General features: G+C 41.2%; 1 protein-coding gene across 1 annotated transcript; it reads right to left on the bottom strand.

Moving 5' to 3' along the window:
• Positions 1 to 1,345: 1,345 nt before the first annotated feature.
• NPM1 (nucleophosmin 1) lies at positions 1,346 to 14,344 on the bottom strand. The gene is made up of 11 exons (XM_081906547.1): positions 14,089 to 14,344; positions 12,587 to 12,666; positions 11,954 to 12,073; positions 8,741 to 8,834; positions 8,496 to 8,599; positions 7,844 to 7,911; positions 7,322 to 7,376; positions 4,927 to 5,010; positions 4,331 to 4,432; positions 2,640 to 2,714; positions 1,346 to 1,684 (listed from the first exon to the last, which is right to left on the bottom strand). Exons 1-11 carry the CDS (start codon positions 14,150 to 14,152, stop codon positions 1,646 to 1,648), a joined length of 885 nt encoding a protein of 294 aa, XP_081762673.1. The 5' UTR covers positions 14,153 to 14,344; the 3' UTR covers positions 1,346 to 1,645.
• Positions 14,345 to 14,752: the final 408 nt, after the last annotated feature.

Genomic DNA, 14,752 nt, shown 5'->3' with positions numbered 1-14,752 from the left:
GGACTAGCCAGCACTGAGCTCTGCAGGAGTTTGGTTCAGTAAAAAGAACAGAGACTTCATTTTGTGAAAATTCTGCTTCTAGGAGGTTAATTTGATGCCTTCAGTCCACCAAAGACAATCTAAATTTGCTTCCAAAGCAAGAAGCACTAGACAATGGTCACAATTAGGTTATCGCATGGAATTGCTCAGTCACTGTAGCCTCCACCATCTGGCAGTTTTGGTCAGACAAGTTGACTGTACTAGATCAACTGTAACTGGCCCCATTTCCTACATTACTACCACTAAATGTTATATTAAGAGATATGTCCATAACATATTCCACTCTAGCTGCAGTTGAGCATGAACTTGAGACTCTTAGAAAGGCACAGCCAGGCATCTCCTTCTCCCTTCAACTCCCAATCGTACTTTCTGCTTACCGAACTACTCTGTACAAGTTATTCTCATCTTATGAGATGTTCTGCATTTACATTCAAGTTCTACATTGTCCCTCCTTGCACAAGAAACACAGAATGAGAAGTTTCAGTTTGCCAGGAAGACTTTGGGGCACTTTTACAAATACATGATAAACAGGAATGGATGAGTGCATAAAAGCTTGTACAGATTTATCAGCAGATATCCAACCTCCTAAGCAAACATTTAAGGAAGGATTTAACCCCCCCCCAAAAAAACCTCTGGTCTACATGTACATTGACCGTGCTATGTAAGAGAGCTGCAAACAAAAGCCAGTGTGGTGTAGTGGCTAAGAGCAGTGGACTCGTAATCTGGTGAACCAGGTTCGCTTCCCCGCTCCTCCACATGCAGCTGCTGGGTGACCTTGGGCTAGTCACGCTTCTCTGACATCTCTCAGTCCCACTCACATCACAGAGTGTTTGTTGTGGGGGAAGAGGAGAAAGGAGATTGTTAGCCGTTTTGAGACTCCTTAGGGTGGTGATAAAGCGGGATATCAATCCAAACTCTTCTTCAAAAAAAAAACCCTAACCTTCCTTGGTTCACATCGTGAGGCCTAGCCAGCTTCTAAGATGTTTTGGCATTCACTGGGATACAGCTCAATACAGAATTTAGAAAACCCTTGCCAAAACAAGGGAATCGAAAAGGCAACAGGGATCCTCCAGCATGCGACTTCAACCCTAGAGGTGCACTCTTCATTGTCTCTCAAGGCAGAAGCATTCCAACAATACTGTTCAATAAACAAAACCAGCAGGATGAGGAACTGTCAAAATACCATTCTGAAAGGAATTCCACACCTCATGCTCTTGGGAATATGTGATTAAGGAACCCTGTTTGTATGAGTGTACTGGAACTTGTATGGGAGAAAAGCTCCATCCAACAAAAAAAGCAGCAAAGCTACTTAAAATACTAAACTTTATTTTCACATTTACATTTAAGTTTCCCCATTTCCATTTTTGACCACCACTACTATGCATTATCAAAACATTCCATACATATTTGAAATTAAAAGGGTGGAGTCCTGGTCTTAAAAACCGAACAGGCATTTTGGACAACACATTCTTGGCAAAACATTCTGGACGACATTAATCAAGACTGTGTAGGGAAAGCTTTAGCATTTATAAAAAGGACAGCCAGATATTAATGGTTATACACACAGAACTGAAACTTGAAAAGGAGTCATTTGTTAACTTCTTGCTCACAGAGTCTGCCTCCACTGCCAGAGTGCTTGAATAACCTAAAACACACCAAAAATAAAAAAAGGTTAGTTCCGTCTTGATCTTCCTTTAGAGTACAAATTGCAATAAGCCCCAGAAAAGCTATTTAAAACAATAAATGATCTGCATAAAGTATTTATGGGCATGGAATTTTCCACTTAAAAGTTTCTTTCATCTAGGTACAGTTAACAGGACAAGTGTATATGAAATCCAAGTCTTTGCTAATTTTATAAAAAAAATGCTTACCAAGTACACCAAGATTAAAATTACCCAATATATTTTGCCTTTTAAGAGTGCTCACACCCTATAAAGCATGGTAAAGGAAAGCAAAAGGAAGGGTGTGTCTCAGCTAGGCAAATACCGTCTGAACTCTGCCTGCCCTGCCTTATGTCCAAATCTACTTCAGGAGCTGAACTAGCTGCTTTCAAACATTCTCCCTTAAACGGGCCACAATTTCCACCACCCCTCCCTCCCGACAGCTTTGAACTGTTTGGGGGAAAGCAGAAAAGCATAACAATTTTGTTTAAGGAATTTTGATAGTGAAATTTAAGATTTACAGGTCTAACCCAATACAGCTCGCTTCCTGATACCAGCACCACCACCTCCTGGCATGCTGTCACACAGTAATTTGGTTGACTTTGGGAAAGGAAAGCATCAAGACTGCCAAAGGTTCTAGCGCAGTAGTTCTTCTCTGCAAAAAGGAAACTGAAGGGAAGGCTAGCCAAATTCAGCAGTAGAAAAACCACAACACCATTTTACTTGGTCAAAATGGGGCTGGAGAATCCTGTGGGTTTAAAAGTGAAGAGACACCGACCATCAAAATGGAGAAAAATGTTTCCTTTCCCACAAACAGCTTCCATTTATCTAGTCTAAGTACTGCTTGTAGCTGAAGCTCTAAAATGTGTGGAAAGTGATTGGGAAAGGGGGCAACAATTTATTCTAGCGATTTTATCATGACCTGATTGATTCCATTACCTTCTGGTCCTCTGTCCTGAAACAATTCTTAATGTAATTCACAAACTTGGCCTCCACCTTAGGCAAACTGGTTCCCTATTGCAAAAAGAAAATAACAGTGAAACATAAGATCGACACAAGGAACTGAAAGACTTTTAGCCTGTGTGGTACATGGAAATAAATTACTACACAAATTTTAAGATAATCTGATTCACATGCAACATTCTGGAGGACCTTTGCTACTATCAGAAACAAAGCATGCCAATTCCTGTTCACAGGACATTTGTTCTAGTGAGATTGCAGGAATAGGGGAAATGTAAGATCTGAGTGCCTAGGGGAGAATTTTTTTCCTCAGCATTTTTTTTTTTGCCCAGTTGGGGGAAAAAAATCAGAAATTGGGGTAGTGGTGCTTGTGATTATAGCATTTGGCTGCACAATGAAACAAGCAACTCGCCTGAATCCTGTTGCTTTTCACATGCCTTAGATTCCTCCATCTTTTTGCATGAAATGAAATAACTGTATATGTAGAAGTACAGATACAATCAAGGGGATAACATGAAGAAGTAAGAAGCTTAATGAAACAAAGCTTCTGAAGAACACAAAACTCAAAAGTTCGGAATCAGAATTTGTGGATATCTCACAAACAAATCCAAGTTGCAAAATTAAGTTTGTATTTACTGACATGACTGCAACATGCAAGTTCAGGACTGTTAATCTTGCACCTACAGCAACTATGGTATTTTCAGCCTGTACGTATTTACTCAAGCAGTTCCCAGTATTCAACCGGGCAGGACTGTATATAGCTTGAGTATAATGTTAACATGCAACAGATTAGCGTAGTTATTTACCACTAAAATGCATTATAGAAATTATTTTTTTGAGCTTTTTCTGCAAGGCATGTTTATTTCTGCTTAATGCTGAGGTCTTTGTGATATTTAAGTCCAGATAATAAACCTTTCCTTCATTTATTCCAATGCTGACAGTTTCAGTCTTCAACTTCACCACCTCCTCGCCAACACATACCAATTTATCCAACTGGTAAAAAGATACACTTTGTATGCAGCCTTCTGCAGTCTGTTTATATCACTGGTACCTTTGCAATAATTGTACGACCAAAACAAACCCACACAGGGCAATATCCAATGAAGACTGCCTGCTTATACAACAAAAATCCATTTGTACAATGGGACTTTGGGTTTTGCTTGTCTCCCTTCCCACAGAAGCTCCCCCCATGTGCTTGACAGAAACCCCCTACCCATTGGATCAGATTTTGAAGACATACAATGGGAAGGAGAAACAAGCAGTTTCCCTCATATATTATGTTGGGGCTCACCCTTTAAACATTTTAATAAATATACTCAATGGTAAAACTGTGTGTGTGTGTTGACTAATTACACATTTATGTTCTTAAAAACAGAAGATTAGGTTCAAAAAGTATTTCATATTGCTATTTCCCCAGAACTCATTTTTTTCTTATAAAACAGATAGTCAGGTTTCCTGCAACTTTGTATGTATCAGCAGATTTTTGTACATTCACCAAGCACTCCGTATAAAGGGCTTCTGCACCACTTATATTAAAATTCAAGCACATCCAAAATTTTACATTCAGTACCTGAACAAAGGATTTACATCTTCCTTGCCACTATGAGCTCAGCAGCAATTAAAATTTTCAGTAAGGCAATCTCTACTAGCCAGGTACCCAGTAAACTTACCTTTTGTACGCTTGCCTGCATTTTTGCTTTCATCTCATCTAGAGTGAAGGTTTTTGGTGTTTTTGGACTCTGTGGTTTCTTCTCTTTATGAGACTCCGGAGTCTAAAACAGAGCAACCTATTACATTTCTCAACAATATGACAACACAGTATTTACTATCTGGTCATTGTGCCCAATGCCTTCTGTTTACACTATATGCTTTGGTTTCAGATTCAGATTATTAACACCAATTTATATTCTGCTGCGTAAGGCAAACGGTGTGTACAACCAAGTAGCAAATGTCCTTGTGCCAATACAGCGTTGCATCCGCTAGACAGGGGTAACGGGTGTCAAGGTCTACAACCACAACTGTCTAGCTTGTACAAGAAGTCCAGATATACAGCCCTTCTAAAAACATGGTCATTTCATCAACTATATTAATGTGAATTCTAGTTTTTCTCTCCTGTTACATGTGAGAGCTATTTTAAATCAGGTATTGAAATTCCACAGCTAACTTCCATAAGTTTGTAGTGAACAGATGTTCAAATAATTCCCAATTATTTTACAAATTTGCAGGCAAACTATGAATACCAGTGTATTAAGGAATTTATACCTACTTTTGACTTGGGTGTTCCCAGCTTGGAATCTTTCCCATTCTGGTTTGATTTTGGTGTGTTCTTTGCAGAAGAATCTCGGGCAGGCTAAAATAGGAATAAATGTAAGTATCTATCAGTGCTCCACTTTATGTGAATCTGCCAAAAGATTCCATTCTCTACTAGCCAAATACCACATTTGCACATAGGGTGTCAAAATGACTAGGTGGAAAATAATCATACCATGGACAAAAATTCCTTATGGCCAGATTATTCTGTAGCTCGATATCATATAGGCACTGTCTAATTAAATTATTTGATTTAGTGTTCAGTGTTTATTTGATTTAGTGTTCAGTGCTCAGTGTTAATAACTGTTGTGGTGATAACCTAGAAAAGTAAAGCTTTTGGTTGACATTACACCTTGCAGTGCTACAGACCTTTTGCAATAAACTGACATTACTTAAGTCCATTTATTTCAGTGGGCCTACTAAACACAACTTAGTTGGAGATCACCTTATTTTTTCTGAAAGAAACATGAATGCATTACAAACTTAATTAGTAACACACTACAAACACAAGTAAAAATTGGTAACTGGTACAAACAAAATAACTACAATCTTAGACTCTACTAACAAATAATGTTATACTTGATTAAAACTTAGTACCCATAATTCATTTTTACCTTGATTCACAATTTTAAATTAAGATTCCCAGTAATGCAAATTAAATTGATTTTAATAGCCTTAATGGTTCTAAATCTCAAAACACACAAAATCACAAATCCTATCTTTTAAAAATATTAACAAAATCCCCAACTCTTGTTCAGATCTTTTCTATTATTTTTCATAAATTATACAGACATGTAATGAACTCAGATAAAGGAATTGTTAATGGAAAGTGAAAGCTACAACTGAAAAATCTCTAATCCTACTTAATCTTTAAGCCACAGTGCCACCTAGTGCCCCATGTCTGTAAAGTAACATAAAAATAGGGGATTTTTATCATTTTACTTCTCCAAAGAATAAGATATTACTTGAATGTGAAAAGAAAATACTATCCCGGCTGATAGCTTTACATAATCTAAGTGAATTTATTGCAGTTGTTCCATACTAAAATTTTACTTTTAAAAATCATTTATTTTAAAAGCACCTTCCTACTTCCACCTATCTATCCCAAAGCAAAAGCTACATTTCTCTCTGGAAGGGAATCTTCTGTTCCCACTTAGACAAGTGGATTTTGCTTACAGCCCAGGCCAAGGGAACAGAACAGGAAGTGCCATGACAGGGGAGCCATTCACACTCTCTCCTAATCCCAAAGCTCTCAACTCAAAAGGCATAAGCATAGATTCACTGAGAGTCAAGGCTGGTCAACTTCCCAGTCTAGCCCAGGCCTAGGAGTCAATACAGTGCCGCAACTTACTCCTGCCAATGTGCTTAAACAACCGTTTGCTGATTAATGAAAACAAAAGGCATGGGGAGAGAAAAAATACAACTGATTCAGGAACTATGGATACCCCATGTGACAGTTCTAGGAAGGGAAGAGCCAAATAGCAGTTGATCCTGGACTGTGCAATAGAGGGAGGGAGCCTCAGTTTCTCATTCAGAAGCTTCCTTCTGATTAGGCCAGTTCAGAGCCCACTCCCTTCAAACGCTGACAAGCCAACAGCGCTTATCAGACATGTTTGCTTTTTAATTGGGCAATGCAACTGTTGTTGCCCTGAAGCACCAAGACACAGAGCTGAAACACAGAGGACTAAAAAAATAGAACCAGCATTTTGGGGAAGAGACCGTACAAGGGTATTGGCCAGTACCAGTCTTAAGACAGGGGCAGGCAATGTTTGAATATGAACCAGCTAGTAATTATTAACCCTCAGAGACTGACTCAAACCCATGCTTGAAAGCATCCTTCTGTGCATTCAAAATATGTGAAATTTACAACTAGATTACAAGAGCATGAGCTCAACAAAGGTAGCAGAAACACAAACCCAGTCAGCTAAAAAAGAAACCCCCTTCTGATTTGGTGACAGGGTATAAGGAGGTTTTGACATGTAATCAATAGCAAATAGCAATTTTTGCACTATTTGCACCAACATGGCAGACGGGAACTCACAAAATAATTGTTTTAATGTTTTTAAATCACCTCAATCATTTCAGTGGGATAGAAATCATTCTGTTAAAAATAGCTCGGTTCTTTTTCAGCATTTGTTGTCACCAAATTGTGATAATTGTGAGATGAGATACTGTTTTCTTTGCTATGAGGGTTGGGATACAATACTTAAGACTTGACATGCTCACCTTTATATTAAACCAAATCATTTCAATAGCATAAACAAACAACCTATAGAAATGTTAATAATCCCTTCTGTAAGTACAAATTTATACGTTGTGAAGTGATTTCTGAATTGTACATAATTACTCACTTTTTTTGCTGGAGTCTTCTCTTCCTCCTCATCATCATCCATGTCGTCATCGTCACTACAATTAAAAATTCCAAATAGTATCAACACCCAAAAGCATGGTAATTTAAGCATCTTTGAAGGCCCTCATCCAACTTGTATTATACCAGTAAAAGATAAACAGAAGTGGAAACAACAACTACAACTTAATGTGAACTGGGTTGGGGGCGACACACACTAACTCAGAGCAATGCCAATTTCAGAGCATGTATAAGCATTCCTAATTTAATTCTGTTCTTTTTAAGGTGCTCTGGAGATCCTTTCTGAATTTAAAGCAGGGTAGGAAATCCAACTAAAAAACTGAAATTTTGCTATTAATGGCAACATTTTAACAAGGCACATGTATCTTCACAAATATTTATAAATAAAACAAAAACCAATCAATCTAAATAACTACTTTTGAAAAAGACAAATTTTCTGGGTGCGAAGCTGACATTTACTGGCAAATTGTTAAAAACATTGAACATATTCCAAAAGTTAACATACTCATCATCATCATCTTCGTCGTCGTCGTCTTCATCATCATCGTCATCCTCTGTCAGCTTTACTTTTTTCTTTTAAAGAAAGAACATATGGAAGGGATTACAAATATGCCCAACGTTTTGACTCCAAGTTTAGACCTGCTAATGTAGGATTCACCACTGAAGTCTTCTCTGGCACCTAGAAGGCCTGTGAGTTTCCTCCATTGACTATAACTTTAGTTATGGAATTGTGAGGATGATTACCTTTTTCTTCCTTGAAAAGTAGAGCTGAAGAAGGAAGTTGGAAGTGACAATATGCCTCACTTCCTCTTTCAGTTCTATATTCTTCCTTCCTAGGGCACAACAGCACTCCCTTAAAAATCAAAACATACCCACCGATCCAAAAAGGGTGGCAACCAATTTAAAATAAAGTATTTTGGTCTTTTTTACACACATCACATGATAAGGCTTCATCTAATTTATACACAAAATTTGGTTTTATTTTATTCCCAAGTCTAGATTCACAGAGGACCTATGCAAAATTTCTCTTGCCAACCATACAAGCTAGAACACAGGTGAGTTGCTTTGTTTTTAAGAGCTTGTGTGACGAAAGCCATTCCTATAGACACACTATCAATTCCAAAGCAGCCATTTCTCCCCCCCCCCCATCAGCTTACCTGTGGAACTTTAGCCAATGTCACACCTGCAGGCCTTTTTGCTGTGTTGTGTAGTACCTTATCATCATCTTCATCTTCAGAAGATTCTGGTTCTTCTTCTAAAGCTGAAGATATGGGACAAATCAAGTAAGACTACACACAACTTTTCATCTTTATGGCAGGCCATAAGAGATGCATTCACTTTACCAAATTTATGTGTTCAGACAGAAATTAAGTGAAACAGAGAAGAGAGGTCACTTTCTTACCTACGAGATGTTGACCACTGACATAAACTGGTCCTGAGCCACTTTTCAACCTCAGAATTACTGGTGGTGTGATTTCAAAGCCACCTAATGAAACCTGAAGGGGGGAAACGTACAAAGCATAGTTGAAATATTTGCATCATATAAACAGTATTGCCAAGCTACATAACTCACAATTCCCAACAGGTCCAGAAAAGGCATCGGGGTTTGAGGTCTAGAAAAAGCATTGGATTATCATACAACTCTACTCAAACCAGCAAAAGTGGTCTAGGGTTCTGCATGAAGTAAAAGCTGAACCTCTTTCCCATTTTCTTTGGTAGAGTGCAGACTAGTATGTAAAATTATAGAACTTTATAAAAGCTAAACATATTTCAGCTGGCTAAAAGCCCTTTCTTAATTGAACCTATGCATTTAATGGAGCTAATGGCCCGGGAAAGTTCAGTTTCAGCCAAGCTACAAAAAACTTTAGCCTTTGAAGTGTTACAAAACTGACTTCTTGAAAAATGGGTCATTCAAAACTGAGAAAGACAGAAAATTGCAGTAGACATCTGACTAGCCAAAACCCATTATTCACAAGGTTTCTACCAAAACAACTAATGTACAAAAACCTAAATGAGGGAATATTCTTTAACAAACCTAGAGAAAAATAATGCCAAAGGTTGTATAATGAATCACAGTAAAGGCATTTCATGTGTTTATCAACCTAACGAAAGCCTGTATTATGTAACTTTTATAAATGCGTATTTGTTTTTATTTACAAAGGTAGTAATAGGTCATTGGGGGGGGAGCCCACTTAAGGCAGCTTACAGACCATAAAAACATGATAAGACGTGGAAAACCTCAGGCCAGGAGGCCAAATGTGACCCATAGAGCCTCTCTTAGCTACCTTATGATGCTCTCCCCATATAACACCCCCTCTTCCCAAAGCCACTCCCCTACAAGGCCTGAACTTGAACTGTAATAAAGTTCTTGCTTGCCTGGGCAAAGAGCGGGGTAGTAATCTCAGACACTTGCATGAATTCAGTTCAGCCTGCTGTGTAGAGAGAAGAGCCATATCTTTTGCTCTGCTCCCTTTTGCCTCTGGACCCACCTACAACTGACATGCAGTCCACACACCTATAAACCACCCTGAGATCTCCGGCATACAAATTTAATTAATTAATACATAAAAAGGTTGCCTGTGAGGATTCTAACAGCCATCAATACATCAGTTTGAGAAAAGCGTATGGCAGGTGCTGCCGTGTCCTCCTGTGCTGGGCACTTGTCACTTGCTCTGCTCACAGATCTGATCTGGGGAGAAGTGTGCTTCTGAAGAGAGCTGCCCTTAAGAGCAAGACAGTCACAACTGCCACCAACATCAGTGAGGAGTTACTGCTGCTCAACACAGCCAGAATCTGCATGAACTGACCTATGTAACTGCACTGTAAGTTCTTCTGTTCTGCACTGCCTTCTTCTGTTCCTTTTTCCAACTGTGTCATCATGTTATTACAGACTGAGCCTGAGGTCAGGGATCATCTTAGTACAGTACTAATGAAAGACACTCTGAGAGTCTTTTTGGTTAAAGTGTGTATATTAAATGCCTTCAGTAAAATAAGCACCATTAGGCTGAAAAGGGGTCCCTTTTCCTGTACAATAGATTCAAATTACAAAGTCATTTTAAAAACATAAGCCACTTAATACAGATGAAACAATGTGAATCTCAGCCGAAATAAGAATCTATCTACTGTATGATAGCACTTTTTTAAAAAGCTGCAATGGAAGACTACTTCACAGCTGGCGCCAAAAAACAAATGCTTGGCTACCAAGGCTGGCTGTATCTGCTAAGCCTTTGTCTATTCCCCATGCAAACAGATCAGAACATTAAATAATTCTACTTACAACTACAAAACACAATTTTTATAATGTAGCTTCTGCCAGTTACAGTGGAATAAAGTTTCATGGTACAAAAAATGTTAACGTTTCCAAGCCTATGTAAATAAAAGGACTTCACTTGGAGCATTCATTACTACTATTATTCATAACCTGCCCATCTGGCTGGATTTCCCCAGCCACTCTGAACGGCTTACAGCATATATAAAAAACTGTAAAATATCAGACACTTTAAATTTCCCAATACAGGGCTGCCTTCAGATGTCTTAGGCTGCTTTTTCAAAGAGCTCAAAGTAACTTAAAGAATCAGTAATACAGGATGAAGCTTTTCCATAATGAAGCTTTTCCATAAAATAATGAAGCTTTTCCATAAAATTTTCATTTCCAAGAATGCCTTGTTTCATTAAATTAGTAGTTTTAACAAATGAACACATTACCTGTAAGGTTGGGCAGGTATTTCAAAATTCTAATAGTCCTTTAGGCATACTCACATTAGTATGTTGAGTAAAGCTTCACATTTGTTTAAACACAATGGGTAAAATCCAACCATAACTGCAGATCAGAGTTGACAGAGTAGGTTTCCCTGCCCCTAAAACCATTCTAAAGGGTTGGGAGACCCACTTACCATGGAGAGAAGAGGAAGGAGATGTCTGCTCATGTGATACTGAACGTCATCCAACATTTACACAACATTAATGGTGCTTTAATTAATTATTCCCTAAACAAATGAATTCTATTGGGGGGGGGGGAACTGTTTTAACAGTGTCTTTCTCTTGTTTCAAACATTGAAATCAATTTAGATTACCATAAAAAATGTCCAATAAGCCCACATCACTATACAAAATAAAAAGACGGAAGCTAAGTCATGTAACCCAGTAAACTTGCTGACCAAATTAAGATGCAACACTAAACCACAGGTAAGAGACAAGGTCACATGTTCAACCTTCCTTCAGCACAGACATGAAGAGCTCTTAAGTATCCACTTTAGTTTTCAACTACGTAGCTACTGTACAATCAAAGTCCTGTGAGAATACAACTAGAAAAATGTGTAAGGGACTAGTGTTATATAGTACAGTGGTACCTCGGGTTAAGTACTTAATTCGTTCCGGAGGTCTGTTCTTAACCTGAAACTGTTCTTAACCTGAAGCACCACTTTAGCTAATGGGGTCTCCTGCTGCTGCCGCACCGCCGGAGAACCATTTATGTTCTCATCCTGAAGCAAAGTTCTTAACTTGAAGCACTATTTCTGGGTTAGTGGAGTCTGTAACCTGAAGCGTTATGTAACCTGAGGTACCACTGTACTTAGATTTCATCCCACCAACTTTAAGAGATAAGCGAAAAACTTACCGTAGGCTGCACTGACATCTTCAAGGATGCCAGAGTGACAGTAATCTGCTTGCCTTCGTAGTCCAATGCTTCTGCTTCAACAACATGCAACTCATCTTTAGCACCAGCCCCTAAGCTAACCTGTAGAACAAGGTACAGTGTTTGACAAGGAGAACAAGCTGAGGCTTACAGCCTTAGTGCTACAACTACCCAACACAAAGAATGGTATACCAGAGCAGCTTACTTTATTCTCAGTTGGTGCCATAACGTAAAGGTGTACTTGTTACTCCAAGTTTAATCGAGATGCCCAAGAACACCCCAGTTTTGACAATTGTCATAGTAAGTGAATGGTGGTGGGGTCCTCAGGTAAGTGAGTCTTTGGAAGAGGAATGATAATTTAAGCCACCTTGTATATATCATGCAGTGATATTTTAACAGGTCTTCCATGGTAGCCTCAGGTGAAGCCACAGAAAGTGTGACCACAGCATAGTGGTACTAATACATGTCAAGCCAGTATCTAGATAGCTGCATCAAATACCCATTCTGGCCACATCCGTGAACTTTTCAAGTGCAATTGCCACAATGTTTTGCATCAGTACAATCTGCAATTATTTTGCAGCACTTCTTCAGTATTTTCCAAGAATCAGCACTTACCGTTCTTAAAGAGAGTTGGTGATCATTTTCTTCATCATTCACCTTGAAATGATACTCCTTGTCTGCCTTTAGTTCACAACCTGCAAAAGCAGCAATGTGTTTGCTATTAAATAGCTTGAATATTTAGCTCCCTTTACAGCCCTAACAGAGAAGATGTAATATGCAATCTTCTACACTTCTACTAAGGAAGAAAAAGGCCCACTGAACGGGCCTTACTCCCAAAAAAGACTGCAGTCTGTGTCCTTGTTTAACCCACATGCAAATCCGAACAGATCTGCTTCACTTCTACATCTACAAAAAACAAAAACCCTTGGAAGTTTACAGTGCTCATAGCTGTCACAAGTTGGTATCAGATCCAATCGGTCACACGTTGGGACAAGAGCCAATAGAGAAAAAATCCAGAATACCATTTAAACATACAGGGGAAAGCTTCATAAGCACTGATCTTCCACTTACACCTCTTGTTAAAAGCACACAAACACCATGCCGTTCTAGAGCACCGATTAGTTTTTCAGGGCCAGCGGAACGGCGCGCAATTCTACTTATATGCCTGCAGGTTACAAAGAACAGTTGCCATCTTGCGATTACACGGTTCCTCCTCATTTTGCAAGGTGCTATCATGCTCCGCCTACTGGAGCACATGGCCATCCGAGGCCCTTCTTCCTCCCCTCCCCACCTGGTACCACACTGCAATACCAGCCTCTGCAGCAGCTCTCTGCGCTTTTCTCCCCCCCCCCCCCACACACAGCAGGCCTATAGGTCTGACATGAAGTGACCTGTGTCAACCCGAAAAAGCACCGGCGGCAGAGGGAAGCGTTATTTCCACGGGGAAGCGTCTCGGGGCCAGAAAAATTAATTAACAATCGTAGTGTTTCCTTTCCCTGCCCTATTTGTGTGGTTCGCTTTATTTTTGAAGCCGAGTAATCCGCATTTGCTTCTTGAACCTGACCCCCCCCCCAACTTCCAGGCCGGCCACGTGGCGAAGCGCATGGGGGAGACATGAAAAGGCCCCTCACCCAACTCCCTCCTCCTCCTCCTACAGCCACGTGAGAGGAAGGGGGAGGGGAGCGTCGCCAGGAACTGGTGGGCCCGGTGCCAAAGCGGCGGAGACGGCGTCCATTTAAGGGGAGAGGCGGTTGGAGGGGGTGGGAAAGGAGGACAAAGGAAGCAGCCGCCGCATTTCCAAACACACAGCAGGGCGGGGGGGGCGGCTGAGGGGCCCCCTAATTCCCCCCGAAGCAAAAGCCCGCGAAGCGCCAGCCACGTGGGGAAGCCGCCCCCCCCCCCCACCTTCCTTCCCTCCAGGCGCTTCGACCCGGCCCCGCCCTCAAGGAGATGCGGGCGAGGAAGGAACGCGGAGCGCGCGAGGGACGTTCGAAACGCGGGGGGGGGGGGAGAAGCCGCGTGGGAAAGGGGACGTGCGCATGCGCAGAAGGGGTGGGGGAGATAACCCCCCCGCCTCGTCTTTCCCTCACGCGGGCGGGCGGCCTAGGCCCTTTTACCGAAAAGGAAGGTCTGCGGCCTGAGGGAGCCCATGTTGTCCATGTCCATGCTGCTGTCCTCCATCTTGTCTGCTGGCCGCCCCTCACCACCGAACGCAGTCGTCGTCGTCGTCGGTATCACCTTTTCTCCCCCTCAAGTCACGTCAGTCGCAGGAGCCACGCGGACGGGGCGGAACAGGACGGAGGGCACCTGTGGGGCGAACGGACGGACAGACGCAGCAGCAGCGCGCACTGCGAGAAAAAGGGCCCGCCTCCTTCCCGCCCCCCTGCATTTATAGATCCGCAGGTCTCGCGAGAACTGCCGCCGGGCCTCCTTTCTCCTTTTTTTTTTTTTTTTGCGGCGCCGCCGGCTCCCTTCCAATCAACTTCAGCTGGCGGGAGCAGACGGCTTGAGGGGCGCATGCGCCTGAGAGGATGGGCGGAGTCTTCCATAGACGCGAGCGGGTGGTCGCTGCCCGCGCGTGCGCTCTCGCCTTCCACTCTGTCATCCTTCCGCGCGGCCCCGTTGAGGCGCTCTCGCGCATTACGCAGCTGTGCTTGGTCAATTATCCCTCAGCTGAGCCCTTTTTAAATAAAAAAAAATGTAATTAGTTGCTTTTTCCTTTTGTCATGAGGCTGGTCCCCAACTGAGAATTCCGTTATGCTCCATATTCATGCCATAAAA

This window comes from Podarcis melisellensis (assembly GCF_964234715.1).
Source record: "Podarcis melisellensis genome assembly, chromosome: 3".
NCBI lineage: Eukaryota > Metazoa > Chordata > Lepidosauria > Squamata > Lacertidae > Podarcis > Podarcis melisellensis.
The sequence above is the reverse complement of the archived record's forward strand: the minus strand, read 5'-3'. Positions and strand labels throughout refer to the sequence as shown.